We start from the raw sequence: 20,873 nt of genomic DNA, 5'->3' as shown, positions 1-20,873 counted from the left end.
AGGGAACATGCATTTCCAGTTTTCCAATTAAATGCAATCAGCCTGACCAATCTTGCTTATCCCAGCAGAAATAAATTATGATGTGGCAAAGCTGCAACTCAAAACTATTTAAATGTTTAACTAGGACACCTTATACTTACAGAAGTCACTTGGTGGGTTGTGTGTAAGGTTCCTGTAGAACTCTGTTCTGTGAGCTTTCTTTAAACCTGTGCATAGCCCAAAATCAGACAGTTTTACATGACCCTAAAAAAAAAAAAAAAAAAAAAATAAAATCAGAGAAGATGAAAACATACTTTATAAAGGTAGTGCTTGAAAAAGAAAGTTTTAATAACTGCTTGTGCCTTCTTAGGTCATGATGGACTAGCACAGGATTACTTAATCCAGGACAAGTAGGCAAATAATGACTGAATCTTGGTGTACTGTGAGAGTGTGTTTTCTTTCCAACAGGTTATTGCCCCTGGGAATGGTTAAACCTACAATTCTGCAACAGCTGAGGGCAGCTAGTTTGCCTGTTCTTGTTTTGAACTGGATAACAGACTGAGAAAGCCTCCAGGACAAAATTATTTTGTTTTGCTTTGATGGTAACCTGGCTTTAATCAGGTTTCCAGACATCAATGCTAGGTAGTCTAAAGACTTGTGTATGATGCTTACTGGGTCCATTGCATGGCTCGCTATAGTCAGTCTTAACAGACAGAGTGTTTCCACTGGTGAGCAGGTAATAAAACAAATGAGGTAACTGTAGGAATTGAACTGATTATTTAACACTGCCTGAATATTTCATGCTTTCATTCATCTTGGAGTAACTAAGTGTATGTTTTTAATGTGTATGAATATGAGCACCTGGACACCCTTCTCACTTAAAAGGCTAGCCTTAAAAGGGTTAAAAGGCTTTCCAACAAAAAACAAGGGCAGTTTCGCTTTAAGTGTATTGGTGTTCTACAAGAAAAAGATAGTGACCATTTTCTGCCTTTACTCCAGCTAGTTTAAATCACTGGTGCAGCCCTACTGGTTCCCACCAATTACCACCACTATAAATGGCATTATCTGCAGAATGAGATGTTTAAAGCAGAGACAGTTTAACATGCACATTACATGCCTTAGCATCCAGCAGAAGGTTATCTGGTTTAATATCTCTGTGGATGAATCCCAGCTGGTGAATAGCATCTATGGCCAACACAGTTTCAGAAATGTAAAACTGTGTCTCCTCTTCTGATAAGGTGTCTTTCTTCATTAGTAAGGTCATCATGTCACCTAATCAAAGAGAAGAAAATACAGCTTAGAAATCAGAACATTTTAACCACCAGACTAATTCTCTGTGAAACCCCAGTAGAATCCAAATTTAACCTTGTAACTGGCCTTACAGCTACTAATTATAAAACTATTACTGCAAGGACCTACAAACCCAACATACTTTTTTAGTAAACTGGATGTAAACTGTTGAAAATCCTAAGTAGGAACTTTAATTGTATAGCCCAGGAAGATATAGTGAATTTTAACACATAATACATGTATCGCACAAATAAACTGTTTAAACAAGAGCTTTTTTGTTGTTGTTTTTACTGTTAATAGCTTCAGCAGTAAAAATCAGAACGTTGGATTAGAATAATTATTTAATCCAAGTCTATTTTGATACCCCTTCATAACCTTTCTCCTTCCCCTAAAAGTCAGGAATGGTTACAGTACTGGGACTTCATTTAAAATAACGTTAAAATTTTTATTATCATAAGTTACAGAGCGTGCATGTTTCTAACATTTTATGAAGCTGACAACAAAAGCTAAGGAAGAAGTACTTGTATCACCTAACACTACAACATGCAGCTTACCTCCAGGTAAGAACTCCATGATCAGGTAAAGATTTCTTTTATCCTGAAAGCTGTAAAACATTTTCACTACCCAGGCTCCATCCGCTTCCACCAAAATATCTCTTTCTGCTCGGATATGGGCCACCTAAATTTTTTAAAAATTACTATTATTAAAGGACAATTTAAATATTTCAACAAGCAACACCATATTATATTCCTAGTCCTACAATATATTTTCATGATCTTTAGCAAAGAAACTATTTTTCATGCTCTTTTCATACTCATATTTTTCATAAGTTTTTACTAGATCCTACAAAGTCCTCACAAAATACCCACCAGAAACCCACAGAAGTCAACTCAATGTTGAAAATAACCGTTCACACAACTTTGCAGAAGCAATCTCTAGAAACACAAAGCATAGCTTGTTAAGCTGTTTTTGTTTGTTGGAACTAATGAAGCTGGTGGAAAAGTGCAACTCCCTTCTTTACTGTGCCCTAAAATGAAATAGGAACATTCCAAAAAATTACAGAGCTGATCATCACAGAGCTTTATATGGTAGTGTCCCTACTGCAAGCTCAGACAAAAATTTATCGTGCAACTCAAGGTGCAAATACTGACAAAATTATTGGAAAAGGCCAGAGCTGGTCTTAAAGAATGCAAGAACCAAGATGTAAAATGGTAGATGCATTATGATTACTGTCAGAAGTTACCAGATTTCTCATATATGTATACAAAGAAACAAAGAGCTAATAGCTACTTCTATACAGATATCTCACTGTTTAAACTTGGCAAGATAAGCCTGGTGAATCTTCTCTAGCAAGGGTCACACAGTGTCTAAATGAATTACTGCCTGCAAAACCCGATTCCTTCATCGCTGTGAAGAGAGAAATGTCTGGCTTACAGTGAACTACTGTCTGGTTTCCAAACCCACATTGTACACACTGCTGATGGTGCATGAACCCCTTCCAGATGGTACATGGAGACTGCTCCTACACGCATACGTGGCAAACCTTACTTCAACTGCATGGCAAGTGCCTTGGCCAAGTGGGAAAAGAGCTAGGATAAGTTTCAGCCCTTACACGGCAGGTAGCAATGAGCTCAGTGGCTAGTAGTAGAGCAGTGCAAAAATGGTCAGGGTCTTGGGCTATTTAAGGGGGGGAAAGGGAAGAGAAGATGGAGCCATTGCTCCAAGTGATGTGCACGAAGCTGGCCCAGAATGGACATGGCCACCACCGCTGCTGATGTTGGTCCTGGGCAAGTGAGTTTGGGAACATCTGACCTTGCTCAGGATATTCCAGTCCCAGGTGAGGCTTTGAAAAACATATGGAGAACTTCTACCCCATGAATTCACTGCAAACTAAGAATGATGGAGATTGGAGGAGGGGTGTGTGTTTCACTAGAATGTACCCTCATCCTGAAGGAAAATGAAAGACACATGCATGGAAAAATACTTCTTGACAGCTGTAAGGTTTTCATTATTCATACAACAGAAAGCAACTTCTGGAGAGAAAACATGTACCACTATTCCAGCTTCAAGGACTATTTCCAATAAGCAGCAGAGTCTTCTGCATCCCTTCTCCAGTTCAACTGGCCAGAAGCATCTTTACATGTATGTGTTCTTTTCACAGGGTTTCACAGGGCAATGAGTTCCCTCTCTGTAGTAGGCACTCGAACGCTGATTTATCTAGCTCTATCTATTCTCGTTAGAAAATATTTCTGTCCACCCTCCACTCCTCAATGTAGCTATAAAATATAATATTAATAAAACCTTGCTTAAAAACAGCCAGGATATCTTCCAGTGCTATCAGGCTTGAGGGGGGGGGGAGGAAATCTTAATTTTCTTGTATTTGTGTCCTGTGTTGCTTTCCATTGAACTAACCAGGCAATGAAAATTACAGCAGATAAACACTCTCCAGGGAAGAATATCATCCCAAACTAAATGGAGAGTGTGAGCTCAGCCTCCTTGCCACATCATGTTATAAAATGGGGGCAGGGATTCAACCAGAGGGCCACACGCATCCTGGCTGCTGTGCAGAACATGCTGCTCCTCTGGTTCCCTATATTCAGGGCATGGGCTTGAGAAGACAAAAAGTCTTCACCAGGAAAAAAAATGAAGTACAAGTACCACTGCAGGGAAATGTAATACAAGAGCAAATGATGGGTAAGGTTTGGACCGGTTAGGAGAAGTCCTCTTTTATCTGCCCTTTTGCTTGAGACATCCACACTTGATTTCTTCGCTTTGTGGTGCTGAAGTACTTGCTGTGTCCTACCAAGAATTTGCAGTGAATTGCTAACTAAAAAGTAAAAGCAAAACCAAACCAAACCAAAACAAGACCCAACTAAAAAGCAAAACAAAGGAAAACAAAGCCAATGAACAATGCGACATCTGTTGGTATCTAACCATCAAAAGAAAACAAATACTCTCAGTATTTACTTTGGCACAGTATTACTTTTCAAAAAGCATTTTCCTTGAAATGCACTTTTACAGATTAAGTACTATAAGGTCTGCACTGATAAACGAAGGAAGGAAAAAAAAAAAAAAAGAAAAGTCCTTGTCACTATTCCAAATTGGTTGTAAATAAAACATTTTTGAAAATCCTGTTTACATGACCTTATTTCCTAACTTCTACTTATTCTTTTCTATGGTGGTAGCAACTCCATAGATGCTTTGGATTGCTATACCATTACTGGGGCTTTCGAAGTGGAAAATATGACCAAATAGTATCTGCTACAAAGAACTCTGGCAACATTCTAGACAGCGTAAGTTTGAAATCTAGGGAACTTATACAACACAAACCTGCTCTTTCTCCAGCATATCAGCTTTTCTTAGTATCTTCATTGCATAAATATGACCCGTATCCTTCTTCTGAACGAGGCGTACCTATAATGAGAAATATAACCCAATCAATCTTCTCTACCTCAGAAACTAGACCCCAGTGTGGAATCTACCAGAAGGCTCAAAATTGCTGGACATGGAAAAGTTCTTTTGTTAAACGTTTAAAAACACATGGAAAAAAGAAATATTTCTACACCATGTACAACACTAACACTAGTGATGAACAGACAATTTGAAGTAGTTATTGTTTTAGGAAAAGTTAGCAGGCACAGTAAATTCCAGGTAGCCATGAGATTGTGTATGCTACAATTCAGGAGCAGATACAACTGTGATATGACACAGGGCAGGGAGGATGTTTACAGAGAGGAGCTGTGCCACTGCAAATCCATCATTTCAGGGGGCCACACGGGCAACATCAGTTTGGGCCAGTTTGGGAAGCTGTGGGAAACTAAGGGCCTTTCCAGGAGCCTTGAGAAATCAATGCACGTAATTCATTACTGGACTTATTACACTTGCACAATTACTCAAATAGCTATTCTTCTGCAATAAAACCCCCCAACTGTAACTTTTTATTCTGCAATTAAAATGTTTCATTTTAATATTGAATCCAATTTTAACATCCTGTTCAAGCAAGAATGCCACAAACCTCCCCAAATGCTCCTCTTCCTATAACTTTCAAAGATTCAAAGTCATCCAAGCCAAGTCTAGTCCTCTTCAGTCGCAGAAACTCTGTTTCTTTGCGAGCATGTTGTGACCTGCGCAGTTTTTTCTAAGACGACACATACCCAGAAATTTATAAGTCATTTGACAGTAGAAAATCAAGATATACAATCTCCCTTCTTGTGAAGTATTCTCTCTCCCATTAGGATTACAGAGAAAATGTAAAAGGAGAAGTCTTTCTGAATTTCTCAAAGTATGATCCACGAGCACTGTCTTCTATATAGAGGCCTCAGGCCCATTTTCACTTTTTTGGAGGGGTTGTTTTATTTTTTGTATTACTTGGATATAAAGAAACAGTAATAAAAAATAATGAAGAGAAAAAAACAATATCATATTGGTTCAAACAAAGTACATCAGTCCAAAGACCAAAGTCACTAGCTGAGGCAAGGACCCTTGTTTTGGGGCATTACAAAGGACCAATAAAAACTGAAACTTGCACCCCACTGAAAAGTGATGAGAGGCAACAAGGACCCTAACAGGCAGCAGAGATCCAACTCACACTATCTATAGCAAAATCCATTTCATTTATGGCAGGCAAACATCACATTTGAAAGAAAAAGAAAGTCCAAATCCTGTCATATATTTTGTTCTATAGAAATGTCAACGGGATTCACCCTGAGAGAAGACAAACACCAAGCTATGCTCCCAAAGTTGCCGAGAAGATCTCAGAGACTGCTAACCAGACCCATCGATCAGGCACCTGCCAGATTTTGTACTAGGATGGCAGCGTCATTTAAAACCACAAGATGGCATTACGCACACACACTCGCTTTTCCCTCTTCCCAGAAGCTACGGCAGCCGCACAAACTCAGAAACGACTGAGGCACTGTTCCTACTTATTTCCCTGCCTATCCTGAAGGCAGTACAGGCAGCCATGGTATGATGGACCTCAGAAAAGCAACTTATTGACCAAAGTTCTGAGAGATACCAACCAGACAGAGATTCCTCCTCATCCATATCCAAATGGAGCAAGCATGTGCCCAGTTTATTGTTTCAATCAAGAAAAAATGGTTCAGCATTTTGCTTTCTACTCACTTCTTTTAAGCGCATCTCACCTTTTTTCCTTGCCAAATACAATAGCAAACAATTTTAATCTTTGAAAAGCATGCTATACACTTGCTGTGGCCATATGTCTCATAAGACATTTGTCAAGCATTGGAACAGGCTGCCCAGGGAAGTGGTTGAGTCACCGTCCCTGGAGGTACTCAAAAAGCACATAGACAAGGCACTTCATGACATGGTTTAGTGGGCATAGCTGATGGTTGGACTCAATGATCTTGAAGGTCTTTTCCAACCTAAACGATTCTATGATTCTATAAGGACTAAGGGTGGCATGAAAAGCCTTAGCTATTGCAAGTATCATTCAGGCATATTCACACCTTCCCTAACAAACAACTTATTTACAGGGGCAACATTCATTTACAAAATAAAACTTAATTAGCTAATGTTTCTGTAATGTCAATTTGAAGTAGTGCGACAAAAGCAAAGCAATCTCTTCAAAGGTTACTTAAGTAGTATTTACCTCCTCATCTGCAAGGCCTTCCTCTTCCATAGCCACTTCTAGCTTCTTCTGCCTGCAAAGTGGAGAAACAGGAGATTGCTTTTTTTATTATTTATTAAAAACAAACATAATGCTACAGCAAGACAATGCCTTTACTTCACATATTCCAGACACCAAAGAATTTGCCTCAAATGGAAATTTGAAGACTTACTGCCCACTCCATCCATTTACTCATTTGTGACCAAAGCTGTTGAAAATGTATAAGCAAATTTAAGCACATATTTATGTATTTGCAGAATTAGGCATCAAAAGTCCAAACATATAATCATTCTAATGATTTATATTTCTTCATATAATCTTGTTGAAGTAAGGCTGTTTTTATAAATTAGGATTATGAATCAGAATAAACATGTCTTTTTCACCATTTCTATTTCAGCTCTACCTCCAATGCCTCAGCCAGCTCCAGCTTTCACTCCCACCCCAGCCTTGCTGACCTCTTCCTGGTCACACACCTGGTCCTACTCCCCTTACTCTTGTGCCAACTAACTCTACCCCCCTGGATTCATCATCATCTCCTCCCAGTGTCCTGTCTGGGCCAGGGCTCACGGTTCCAGGAGCTACTTCAGCTGGTGCCATGGCAGGCTGGGAGGGTCTGAGCAGGGAGTGAAGCCTGGGAGTACCCCAGAGATGGCAGGGGGTCAGCACTTGGCAATGTTGTCTATTGGACCCCTCTTCTTCCACCCGCGGGATGCTTCTTTACGACTGTCAGGGTGCAGCTTTCAGACAACTGGTTACCCGCTAGCAGCAGCCAAGAGTTTGAAGGCTGGGTGCCAGGCTGCTAGTGTCTTTCTGCACTTTGGGAAATACAGCAGGATCCCCTAAATTAAAGGCCCTCAGTAGACAGTCTATTCTCCTAACTAGAAGCAACTCAATTACATGGGATAATGACTAAATATGATGAAGAGAGAAACCCTGCTGCTTGGCTGAAAACCCCTCAATTAAAAACATATTACCAGGGGAATGATAATTTCACATGCTGATGACAATTTGAAACACAAAATTCATTATAATCAAATGCTTGGTGCTTTGACACTTAATTCAAGTAGCACTTCACCACATCAGAGGCAGAATGGGCATTGACGAGAGAAGTTAAAGTGAGGATGACCAACACATACTCCCACACACAGAGTACCAGTCAACACCACCCAGGAAGAATTTAGAGGTGGGTATTACATTATCCCCAAAACTCTTCCTGCCCACCCAAGAGCCACCAACCCTATGCTCTTTACTGCCTCTTATTTTCACACAAGGCCAGCCCCAACTCTCTGCCTCCTTTCCTTTCCCCATCACCCTGTCAAACACCTTTCTTGTCAGTCCTATACACTCCCTTCTGCAGGGTTTATGAGTCTTGGCATAAGCTCCATGCTGCAGAGCATGAATAGACACCACGAACCACTGCCTGACAGAAAACCAAGTTACCACCCATCAACAGCTCTGCAGCATCTACCTCTGTAGAGTTTATTCCCTGTGGCACATGCAGAGGAATTGGAGGTCACCAACCCCACATGCAGAAGTAGAAACCTCACACGTGCTGCAAAATATTACCCTGCACAGAGTGGTTTCCACAAAGTGGCAATAATCTGATGAGGAAGTAAATTGTATGAGAACATCGAAAGTGGAGGTCCTTGGTCACTCAGTGACTGCTCGGTGCAGTAGCAGGGGATGTTCACAGGTCTACCAGCACAGCCAGCAGCTGAAACGTAGCCTGTGCCTTTCAGGGATTAGCTCCTTGCTACCAAGTGCAGAGAGAAAAAATTCTGAGAACTGCTCCATGCATGGGGATCAAAGTGCCCTTGAACAAACACTGCCAAAAGCCAACCAAGAATAGCTGAAGAGGGGCAAGAGGAAGCAGAACCAGTACCTGGTTTCTCTCTCTTCATGCTGTATAATTAGGTTGCTGTAGAAGTTCTCCAGCGTAAGTTTGGCCACCGTCACTCTCTCCCGGGTGTGGTTACTCATGGGAAAGGATGTTGTAGTCCCTGCAGTCATTGCCATGGTAACATGTACTGAAACAGAGCATGTCAAATCATTACTCATTTGAAAAAAAATGATTAAAAAAAAATATATATACACCTCTTTCCCACTCTCCATCTCCAAATTCTTAGACACTATAGAATTCACAGGAAAGGCACTGTTCTTAAGATATAAGAAACTCCATTAAAAAACTGTATTATAAAACTATCCCAAGATAGCAGGAGGACTTACTACCCACTCTCAAAAAATAACAACAAGTTGGCAAAACAAAGGGTGAATCATAGCAAAGAATTATGCGGGCTACAGGCAGCTCACCCGGCAGCGCTTGTCCACAAATGAGGAAAATGTACCTCTGGTGGACTTGAGCCCAGCCTGGGGGAGGGAAGAGGTGGTAGAGCATGGAAAGAAAAAGGGGGAAGCGAGAGGAGGACCAGGCAGCTCCCGCAGCTGGACATGTCACAACTCTATGACCATTTCAGACTCCAAAAACTCTAGGTGCTACCAAAAGGACAGGGTAAAATGAAAAGTAAATGGACAAAACTCCTAACCCATCCAGAGGAGAAGCTATTTCAAGGAAAGAAGACAGCCATCAAATATCTTTGAATTTTAAAGCCGCTCAACCAAATTACACGTAGAGAGCTGGGGAGATTTCTAGAAACCATCACATGAAAATGAAATAATGGCATTGCCATATTTTAACAGTTCTGTTGTGTTTTTTTTGTTTGGTTGGTTTTTTAAAGCAACAACCAACCACCAAGAATAGAAAACCCTTCCCCATCACAAGGCTATTAGGCAACCAGTCTTTCCATTTGTTTCCTTTCCGACCACCACTGTGCCATGCCACTGATGAAGTGAGTGTTTTCTGTAGTGGCTGTTTGTTACAGAGCTCCCTGTATTTGGATTCTCAAATTTAGGGGGGAAATCTTCTTCGGCAGCTGTAAACACATTACCCATGTAGATAAAGTACTTACAGGTCAGAGCATGTGGTCACTGAGCACTTAAAAACCAGGAAGAAAGAGGAAAGAAGAAAGGCTGCTCTCTTCAATAGCTTTCATCTTGAACACAAAGAACTTGGATGTACTAGAACAATGCTTTTAATGCTGGGAAAAGACATCTTAGGCCAGTCCTGAGTCCCTTGCAGCTGGTCTAGGGAAGCCAGGGGAGATCAAAACAAACAAACTAAAGCACAGTTTTTCCTAGGACTCATGCCCTACCTGGAAGTGAGTTGAGACACTTTAGGAGAGCCTCATGAAGGAGAACCACGAATAGCAGCAGCATCTCAGCCCCATGCTCAGTTGTTCAGGTTGTTTTGGGGTTGGTTTTGGAAGACTACGCAGAAGTACATACAATTCCTTCTGATTATTTACATGATCCTTCTATTTCACCAGGGGATTTTGAGGAAGACAAATCCCAAATTAGGCTTATGATCTTCAAGCAGATCCTAATACCTTTTAAGGTGAACCGATTAAAAGCTTCATACAGAAGAATATTTGTACATCCACATCAGGACAGGAAGATTGCTTAACTCTGCTGTGGGTTTTTTGTTTTGGATTTGCCTGCTACCCTCTGTGAGGATGGCATTTTATCTTGTGGATTTTTAATTAGATTTGGTGCGACAATAAGATATTTGTTGCCAGAAACACAGCTGCTGTGTCACAAATAAAGGCGTTTCATAGCATTATGTAGATATTATTTTAGCTGTGTATTTTGGAGTGCGCAAGATGCCAGAGTTCTGAGAATAAAAATGTATCTCTCTATACATATACAAAGAGGTTTTAATAGCACTACAGCTGCTTTAAGATGATGTCAATATTTCTATTTTTTAATCAATCTTTTATCCTCTTCAATTTTCTACTAAAGAAAGATGAGAGCTGTCAACTCTTAGTCTTTACTAACAATTAAGGGGTTTTATTCTTTACACAATGATGTACCCCATATTGGACACCTCTCCAAAAGCTGGGAGAAGTGAGTACTGCTCTCCCTATTGAGTCTATTGTATAACATTAAACTCTCTTTCTCCCTAGATAGGTGGGAAAAGATAAATATAAAACAGGTATCCGAGAGCAAAACCTACAGCATGCTGACACACCCAAATCAAACAGAGCAACTGCTAACCACACACTGGCATCTGTGATTAAGTTATTTCAAGAAATGACCTAAGAGAGTAAAAACCTGCCTTCTGATCGTTTTGGGAGTGTCAGGATAGCGTAGCATTAACCCAGGCTTGAAATGGATTAACCTTTACTTAAGGTATAATGAGCACACTCTAGCACTGGCAAGCAACAGGATATTTATCCTTTGCACATCTTGTATTCCTGGCAGGATAAAATAACACTGCAATTTTATTTCCTGTTAATTTGTTTTCCCCATGCTCCTCCTATACTCACAAATGCAGACGTTACCAAAGAGCAAATCTAAGTCACTTGATTTTAAGCCTGTAAAAAGGAGATAACAATGCTAGCACTAGCACACCACGCTATAAATAGCGAGCCTGACCCTCACTGTGGTTCTACAGTAGGAAAATATAGACGAGAACCCAACCCATAAACTAGCAAGCTCAGAGAAAGCTATTTACCAGAGAAGAAACTTGTACCGACTTCACCGTCATATCAAAGCATAAACCCACCAGAGCAGAAGGGATACATCACCAGAAGCGTTTGCTTCCAGCATTCCAAGTATCCTGCGCACACGCCACCAGCCCTGCCTCCAGACCACGCTGTACCACAGCACAACATTTCCTTGAGACAGAATTTATTTTACATTTGCTCAGTTTGCAAATGGTGTTCCCAGGTGTCCTCAGTTAGCCCTGTCACCTTGGGAGAAAAAAACCCAACTAACTCTGTAAAACTGAGAAGTACCCTAAGCTCTCCAAGCTCCCCAAAGTAAGTGGAAAAGAGCACAGACCTGGCAGGAGACACAAGGTACCCGGCAAAATACTACATCAACTCACAGCCGAGGAAACCTCTTCATCCTTTTCCTCCTGCCTCTCTGCTTCCACTAACAAAATTCAAACAAAGCACAAATCCACATCCCAAACAAAATATTCAGTTGGGAGTAACCAAATAAAGTCCTTAAGCATGACCTTTATAAACAAATGATGCTGGAGGGGATGGGTGCAGGGAGGAAGACGCTTCAAAATGGGGCCTTTTATTGACAGCACACTACTTCTACTGACCTCATCACATTAACGGGAATGTTTTGAAAAGGTGCCACGCATAGTTCTTGGAAATGCCCTCAAAAACCTACTAATTCACCCAAATGCATGCCATTTGCATAACGGAACCATTCTACTCCTGCTGCCATCACCAGCCTTGCATTAGGCTCCCTGGACCATGAAGAAGGTCTTATTAACCAACCAGCCACATTTGGCCAAAACTCCTCTGGCTGAGGAAGACTGAAGACCATTCTTTCCACAGAGCCTGTTACTTTGGAAAAAGTGATACACTACCGACTGTGAATGAGAGAGACATCAAACCTATCTAATCAACAGCAGACACTGAGCAGCGCGCAGCCTGCAGGACAACGTCTCGGAGCTGCCAGAAGCAGAGACACCATATGTGCTGCTTGGCCCAGAAATCGAGCCTGTGCCTCCTGGACAGATGGCTGAACTCACGGAGTGAACATTTCTCCTGGTGCCTGCTCTGCCCAGCAGCAAGCACCTATGGTCTGGGTGCAGGGGAGAGAGGGATGAGGAGCTACAGATGTGGGGTGACCAGGGAACATCTTGCCCCAAGAGGCAGGTGGGACATGGGGAGGAGCTGAAGGATGTTCCTGAAGGACAAGGGAGAGCAGGGTACAGCAGCAGAAAGAGGACAGCAGGCCCAATGCTAACAAGCTGGAGTCTTCAAGAGTCTCCTTTGAGCAAGTCTCTCCTGACCAACCATCTCCTTTCTGGTAGAAAAATGCTGCCTGGTCCAAGCATGTTTGATCTTTTCATTCCCAGATCTTTCCTGATGGGAAGCAGAGAAAGATCAAGCAGTGTTTACTACAACTTCAGCCTGTGCTCCCATCTATCATGACAGCTCTAAGTCAAACCCTCAACCGATTTTCCTGAAAGCATTTCCGCCATTGAAAACCCCACACCCAGCTTCTGCTACGCAACTGGTAACTCAAAACTCATGTCCTCTCTGGGGCACTTCTTGGCAGCTCCCACAGTCCATCATTAATGTTTTCATGTTAGGCTATTGGATTAAGACTCCAGTTAATGAGAGCAAAATCACTGAGGCATACAATTCCACCTGCTACAACAATACAGAAGAGGAGAGATGGAAGAAATCAAGGCACCTGGAGAACTGTCCTCCCCTGAAAAACACACTTGGCACTTTGTGGGATCACTTTCTAATCATGAGGGGATAAGAACACAAAATCCAAGCCTCTCGCACATTATCTACAGCCTTCACAGCCCCAGCCTGGGGCATCCAGGATGTGTAAAGGCGAGGGAGAGCACAGAGCTGTCACTTGGCAGAAAGGAAGGATGGAAGTTTTGACACCCTTGGTAATTTTAGAGCCTATTTCTATGTATCCCGGTACCTCTAGACTTTAAAGAGAAAAGAATAATGACAGATGAAACAGGATCCCGACACAGATGTGCTATGAGATCTCAAGAAATTAGTTTTATTACCCCATGGCATACTTTCCAACCTGTAAAATGGAGCAATGGGACATGGATGTGGAGCAGAAAGCATAATCATAATACTTCATGTCACCAAACATTTGAACTGTAGTGATGATTTTCCTATTGAAGTATTTCAATCAACAAGAAAAAAAAAACCAAACAAAAAACCAAAAACCCACAACAAAACACCAAAACCCAGCACCCCCCACAAAGCCGATTAAGTTCATCATTTCAGATCCTTCTAACATATTCTTCCAACCTTTCACATTTACTTTTTTAACAATTTCTCACTTCAGTGATAATATAAATATGTGAGAGCATGCTACAAGCAGTGAAAACTGAAAACAATCTTTCCAGCTATCTTCCTTATTAGAAAGTTTCACATTTCTCAGCATACTACAGTAACTTATTTGATCAATTCTTGCTTTCTCTTACACAGATTGCCAGCAAAAGAGCAAGTCTGTGCCAGTTAGACAGTGGTGGGTATCACAACAGGGCTTCACCTCCATAAGAACAGGTCTGAAGGTGCCAGTCTCTTTACAGGCAAGTCTCCTGCACAACTGTGTTACATCATATAGCTTATTCTTATTATCAAATAAGGCTGGATCTATACTACCAAATTAACCTGGAACTAAGTCACACAATGGAAATATCATTCTTATTTTTGAAACCACATGTGTAGTATAATTACACAGCAGCCCTAGAATAAATTTACTCTGGACTCATTACTTAGTGCATATTTAACTTAGGGATCAAACACCACATACAATTCTCTTGGAGAGAAAAGTACATTTTTTTCCACGTGACAGAACAATGCTACTTACGTCATACTGCTGGGTCTCTGATTCAGATTTAAAATTTAAAGCTATATACATGTTCAGCAGGACAGGGAACACCAATCCTTCCTTCCAGAACAGCTATGTCACTTCACAGAAAGGCCAATAATAATTTTCATTTATACACCCAAGCACACCCCTAAAGCCCAGCAATTAGGAAGGCAGTTTACTATTGCAGTTAAAAGGGTAAAACTGCAAAGTTTATAAAGTTTCCATTTACATTCCAAGGGATTTGGCTCTTGAATGAAAGCCTCCAGGTAAGGCAGGTACTGAAACATATTTCTGCCTTTCAAAGTTCCCATTTTCTCAGCATGACGCATTTTGTCATTCAGCTTGCTCCTGACATGAAGTATACAAATGGCATTTTTCAAGAATTTGAAGGTGAAAGAGAAAGGAGAGAGAGGCTTTCGGTGTCAGACCTGTTCCAAAGTAAACGCGTACAGCTCAATAAAGTCAGTACCTTCAGAAACGCCAGCTATCACCACCGTGCACAGTGCTGGAGCTCTTCTGGGTGAGAAGCTAGAGCAGACTTAGTGACGCTGCTTGGCTCCTTACAGACAACACAGCAAAGCAACTGACAAAACTGGGCTCTAAAAGCCACTGCTGACAAGGATTATATTTAAAAAAATCTAGGAAAGCACATGGATAGAGCAAGGCTTCAAGTATGAGCGCCAGCCCTGCTGCCTCCAAATTGTTTGGATTCTCTTAAAGACAGACAGGAGGGGGCGGGGGGGAGAGAGAGAGAGATGGAAAAAAAACAAAGAACATGGTACACAAATAACAGCATGATTCACACTAAAAGGCAGTGGGCAGGGACAGATAAATGAAATAAGCAACCAAAGGCTCTGCAGGACAAGGTGGTGTGACATACCAGCAAGAGTGAGGGGAGGAGCAGCAGCCGGAGCAGCAGCCACCCAGGCACCCTGAGCAACTTCTGAAACACGCAACTGTACATGGTATGAGCTGATGAAACAGAAGGAGAAAGCGGTCATACTGTGGTATCAGCCTGGAGGGAAAATGACTTTCTGCACTATAGTTTCTGCTAGCACAAATTCGGCAACTGTGCTGTGCGTATTTTCACCATCCAATTGTTTATACTGAACCTCCTCTTGAAGAGGTTCCCTGCCTTCTTTTTCTATAACCCACTTTAAATCCACTTCCAAAGCTTTCAAGAAACCTCCAGAAACAAGCATAACACTACAGGATCCTGAAGTCTCCAAGCAGCAAGCAAATAAGAAAACATCACTACTCCAATCTACGTCAATTATGGGCCAGTATTTTTCAACTCTTGGAGCCTGATCTTAATACTTGTGTTATTACCAAATACAGCTTTCCATGTTCAGAATGGAGCCTTGTCCCAAGCTCACTTATGCCAATCAAAAAACCCCTCCAGCTCAATAGGTTTTGACCTAATAGTCCTATTCTGGCATCTGGATGATGCTAGCTGTGCTACTGCTGTTACTGAAGTTCATAGTTATCAGATCAGCATGTTTGCCAAGCACTGCTCTGCGGTATGTTTTGGGGTGGGGGGGAAGTTCCTATATAATTCATGTTTTCAGTAGTATCACCATTCACAAGCCCCTATTTTATTTAATATGCTACGTGAAGGAAGCAACATTCCCTGCCAAATAAAAAAAATCAGATACTTCAGATGCAGATTATTCTTTGACGTTATTGCCGAGACCACATCTTTCTAACACCCTCCAGTTTTGACAAGTCCCCATCTGAGAAGGGAAAATGAAATAACAAGACTGCAACGAGACATCACTGACACTTCATTTACCTCATTTATATACTTCATTTCCTTTAGCTTGTTGTTATTCATTCCCCAATGTGCATTACGTTCTGGTAAGTTTTGCTACTTTAAAGTTACAGAATGAATTACATTTGTTCTATTTAAAGTAGCACTAAGAAACCAAATAAAATTAGCCATGTTGGAACAGGCTTTGCTATTTAAAAGCAAAAGATGTTCAAATGTTTTAGCCATTTTAAGTCATTCTTGCTTTCCCCATGGAGAGTCTGGGTAAGTTGCCCATTATAGTCACAGCTAAAAGCAGAGCATGCTCCATGACTCACCCAGCCCATAAACCAAAGAGTGGACACTCCCAGTGCCCGACCCCCACGACCATGAGAAAACCTTGAGGAGACATTCAGACACACAGGACTCGGGGATGGAAATGCTGCATGGGTCCTACAGCCTCAGCGGCTGCTGCGCTTCTGGGACCGACAGCACCAGGGAAACCCAGGGGACTGCGAGGCCCAGAGAGCAACTCGGGGTGTCAGTAGCTGGCTCCAACCTGGCCGCTAAACCCCAGAAGAGCTTTTCACCCAATGCATCCAAGTAGGACATGCTTTCAAAACAAAGGAACTTAGTTTCCTATCTTGGGGTAGACTCCTAAATGTACAAATACCCCAAAACGTCAAGGAGAGGCTCTCAGTAGACTAGGCAAAAAAAACCTCCAAAAAACAACAACAAAAACCTCCAGCAAAGGCCACGGCTGTATGCACACTGTAAGTTGGCACTAGCCAGTACTGTTTCTGAAAGAAGCCGTCCCACTTTCCATCAAACCATCTGCTTGTTTCTCTCCCGCTGCCACTCGATGCTTTGTGCCAGCACGAGAAGCTGCGTAACCCAGATTGAGGAACCGCACTGGGCTGAAACGTTTTCTTTTAAAATAGCTTTGGTGAGGCTGGTTTCACCTGCGCTGATTGAAATGGGCCACCCTTCCCCAGGCTGAGCCTGTTCATTCCTTCCCATGGAGTTTGTCCAAAAGCCAGAAGTAAGTGACAGGGCCTTGTCTTTTAATTTGTCTCACAGAAACTAATCACACAAATCATTCTAACACACCCACAGTAATGATAAGGAAATATTTCCTAATATGGAATAAAAACTGAATATTGGAGTTGTGCTGCACTTCAGGATTTCCTGCTATTCAATGAAGCCGAGCAGCAGAGGTCTCCCATGAACAGCGGCCGTGATTCAGTTCTCTGCTACTTTCAACGAGCAGCAAGCACGGCTGACAAACACAAATTCATTTCCCTGATGGGAAAAGATACCAGCTGGGTGAAACTACGTATGTATACACAAAAATATGTATGTATATGGATGTATATATATATGAACTATGTATATTTACACCTATATGAAATATATGCACTTTGTTTTCTTCCTTTTAATCTTTTGCCCACTTCGAGTACCGAAGAAACTTTTGATCCAAACATCGTAACCTTTGCTTTCATTAACAATGGGAGACCGGTCACCTGTAGTTTAGAAACACAAATCAACTAATAAGGTCACTTCCATCTCAGCTCCACTTGCCTCAACCTTTGGCGATAAAATTACATTCTTTATGCTCTACTATCAATAGCTCTGTCCCAAAGTTAAGAGTACATTTTGAGACATCCTGTACTTAGAACACTCACTCAGCACTGAATGACTTGCAATGACATACCGAAATCTTCATGAGCTCAGTCCTTTCAAATAACTCATTTTATTTTCTTTACAGAGGGCTTTTTTAGACAGTCGAATCATTTGGGTTTTAGCAGTACCCACTCAAATTGCTTTACTGTCCACGTGTGTGTGGCTGCAAGGTAGGACTCCCCCACCCATCCCATTAACCTCATGTAGAGAGTGAGGAGAAAATAGGAACAGGAAGGGAACAGAGGTGCTGGTGTATCCACACGCTGCTGTCTTCCAAGGAGTGCTCCAAATCGGAGGTCAGCTCAGGAGAACACTCTGGGTGACTAAACAAAGCACAAGACACGAGGGAACTAGACTTGCAGTCCCATGCAGCCACCCCTCTCTTCCAGGGTTTACTGCGGCATCTGAATTGATGCATTTTAATTTATTGGTGACAAGAGAAATCAGTAGCTTGCTGAAAAGCTAACAATGCTGTGCAGTGAAATGGCATCTCATAGCTTGTTTTAGCTTACTTGTATCTTTCCTTTCTCCTGGCTCTCCCCAAGTTTCATAGTGCTGCAAATCTTTGTCCTTAGAAATGTCTAAAAAATGGGAGGCTCTTCTATCTACTGAAGTAATTGCATTCCTGTGCACTTAAGCATTCTCTCTGCTTTTAGCAGGTACTTGCATCCAGGCATATTCAAGAAAACATTGTTTTAAGATCTGCTAAATTAACTGGCATAAAAGAGCCCATGCTAAATATTTTGCTGCAATGTTTTGGATCATAAAATAATTACGAGCAGAGCAAGGTCAACAACCAAAAATCTGCTTCCCTCCTCAGTTATTGGTTTTCTGGATAAAATTATACTCAGGTCTAATGAAAGATATGTCCCACTCCAAAACATGTACAACTGTCTAAAAGTAAAATTCAGTTACAGTAGATTTCTCTACATCTAGCTCTTTCATGGCCAGGATACATAACTTAGGACAGAAGAATAAGAAGAGGAGCTTCTAATGTGGTGCCTGCATAAAGTTTCCTTGAAATTGTAATACATTTTCAGCTTTGATCCAAGAAACTCTACTCTCAAATTTTAGGGATGCTGTAAAGCCTTTCTATTTTCTAAGGAGCCTAGGGAAGCAGAAGCAGAGGGCGGCTTTGCCTTTGGAAACCAGGAGGGACTTTTGCATTGGAGAATGCTGGAGGAGAAGAGAGCACTAAGTTTGTTTTTCTTTTTACTGATGTATGTTTGAATCCCTGACTCTTGCTAGGCTCTTTTTAGATCACATCAATCAAATTAAGTATAGTAATCACACATGATAAGTCTGTGCCAGCAAAGGAGCTGACCCCTAAATGAGATGCAGAACATCAATGACTGGCTATGGCCTGTGCAATGCCTCTAGTCAGGGTTAATGAGCACAACAGATCCCTCTGGCCTTAAAAAGCTGCAAATGCAGGTGCATCTTGTTAGTATATGCAATACTGAAGAACAAATGTTTGCCCATTCAAATCCCACTACAACAGTTCATTTCTTTAACTATGATTTTTGGAGGAGAAGACAGCTGTTGGCACATAAAGCAGACTACCTTGATGAGGCCCAGGATACAGAGATGAAAAGATGTGTGTGGTCTCTTGATGTAAGAGAGGAATACATGGTACCACCTTCCTAGTGCCTGAAGCTGGGAAGCAGATTTGGAACAGTGGGGATGGAGCTGTGCCATACTCTTACCACCAAACCATCAGGAGCTCTGGCCATCAGTACCAAAGGTGGAGAAAGAAATATTATTTCATGAAGGAACTGTAACGGCAACATCTGATCCCTACAGTGATAACAAGGACAACTGAAAAGAGAAAACATTACCATTTTGCCTTATCATCAGACTGTTTTAGGGGAGAACAGTCAATACAACTGTGTTTTTGCATTTCAACATTTATATCACTTTGAGAACATATATATCACTGTATCAATCTATATATCACTTTGAGAACAAAAATACACTGCAAGTAGGTAGCTGGGGCTTATCCTTCTGAGATTTAGAGGTTTAGTTATAGAGAAAAACAGCTCTTTCAGTGGCACACTCACAGAACCTTGCCTTCATGAAATCTGAGAGTCTTCTGCAGCCTACTGCTTAATGTCCCAACTGCTCATCTCCTCTAGGGCTGAAGAGCAACCAGAGGAGTGCTTTGTTATGGCTATGTGTATACACACATGATCCCTCCTACACATCACATATCTGCCTTTCTAGGAAGATAAGAGAAAGGCAAAAAAGAAAAAGAAAATAAAAGATTTGCACCTAGGTGAAAGATGATGAGGTTTGTGATGGACATTAGTTCCCTGTGGAAGGTCACTCCCCAGTCTTGGCCTGGGAAAACTCACTCAGAATGGGTGGTGTTTTCCTTTAAATTAATCTCAGAGATTTGATTCTATTATCTGGTTTCCTAGTTAAAGGACAAGAGAGGCAAAAGCAGGGTGTGGGTAAAAGCTCTGGCTATATCCAGCTGCAAAAGAAAGTGAGAGGGAAAAGGAACAGAGGATATCTGCTTAAGTTTCTGTAAGATACTAAGCTGTATGTAGCTGCTATGCTACAGTTAAACATGCAAGAATGGGCAAATTTCCAGATTAAAAAATAAATAAATAAAAATCTTAAAGAGCCCAGCTTCATATGCTTTCAAGATGAAATTAATTATGGCAAGAATAAGAGAACAAGACAACAACTTGTTTAGGAGCAAACCTTTCCCACCAAGAAAGCCTTCAAAACAGTTTTGCAGCATGTCCTGTGGGCTAAGCATGCTCTTGACTGAGAAAAGGAGCAAGACTCATCAGTAAGAAGGACTCTTCATGGAACACAGGTCACCTCATACAAAGGTATGGGCTTTACAGGAAAGTAGAAGGAAAAGCAACACTTGTGTTCCTGCAGAATGGCTCTCACTGTTGCTTTTCAAGCTGTAAGTGTCTATTGCCCTGTAAGGTGACCAAGTGTCATTGTGCCTCCATTTCTTTATCTGTCAAGCAGAGACGAAGACAAGTGGAGTTACCTGCAGGAAATTCCATTTCAGTGCAAACAATGTATAAAGATGGAGACTGGTGAAGTGGCAAATAAAGAAGTCTTTCAGGCAGCAATCTGAATTGC

At 41.4% G+C, this 20,873-nt stretch overlaps 1 protein-coding gene across 1 annotated transcript in view; it reads right to left on the bottom strand.

The window, feature by feature from the left end:
• Positions 1–20,873, bottom strand: part of STK38L (serine/threonine kinase 38 like) — a 38,195-nt gene that overhangs the window by 13,433 nt on the left and 3,889 nt on the right. Inside the window, exons 2-8 of the mRNA XM_052789910.1 lie at positions 8,781–8,925; positions 6,881–6,932; positions 5,285–5,407; positions 4,600–4,683; positions 1,824–1,947; positions 1,097–1,251; positions 141–243 (exon numbers count right to left, since the gene is read on the bottom strand). Coding sequence (XP_052645870.1) covers positions 141–243; positions 1,097–1,251; positions 1,824–1,947; positions 4,600–4,683; positions 5,285–5,407; positions 6,881–6,932; positions 8,781–8,925 — 786 coding nt within the window. The remainder of the gene's footprint in view (positions 1–140; positions 244–1,096; positions 1,252–1,823; positions 1,948–4,599; positions 4,684–5,284; positions 5,408–6,880; positions 6,933–8,780; positions 8,926–20,873) is intronic.

Source organism: Harpia harpyja, chromosome 6 (assembly GCF_026419915.1).
Source record: "Harpia harpyja isolate bHarHar1 chromosome 6, bHarHar1 primary haplotype, whole genome shotgun sequence".
NCBI classification, from domain to species: Eukaryota; Metazoa; Chordata; class Aves; order Accipitriformes; family Accipitridae; genus Harpia; species Harpia harpyja.
This window is presented reverse-complemented; position numbering and strand designations above follow the sequence as displayed.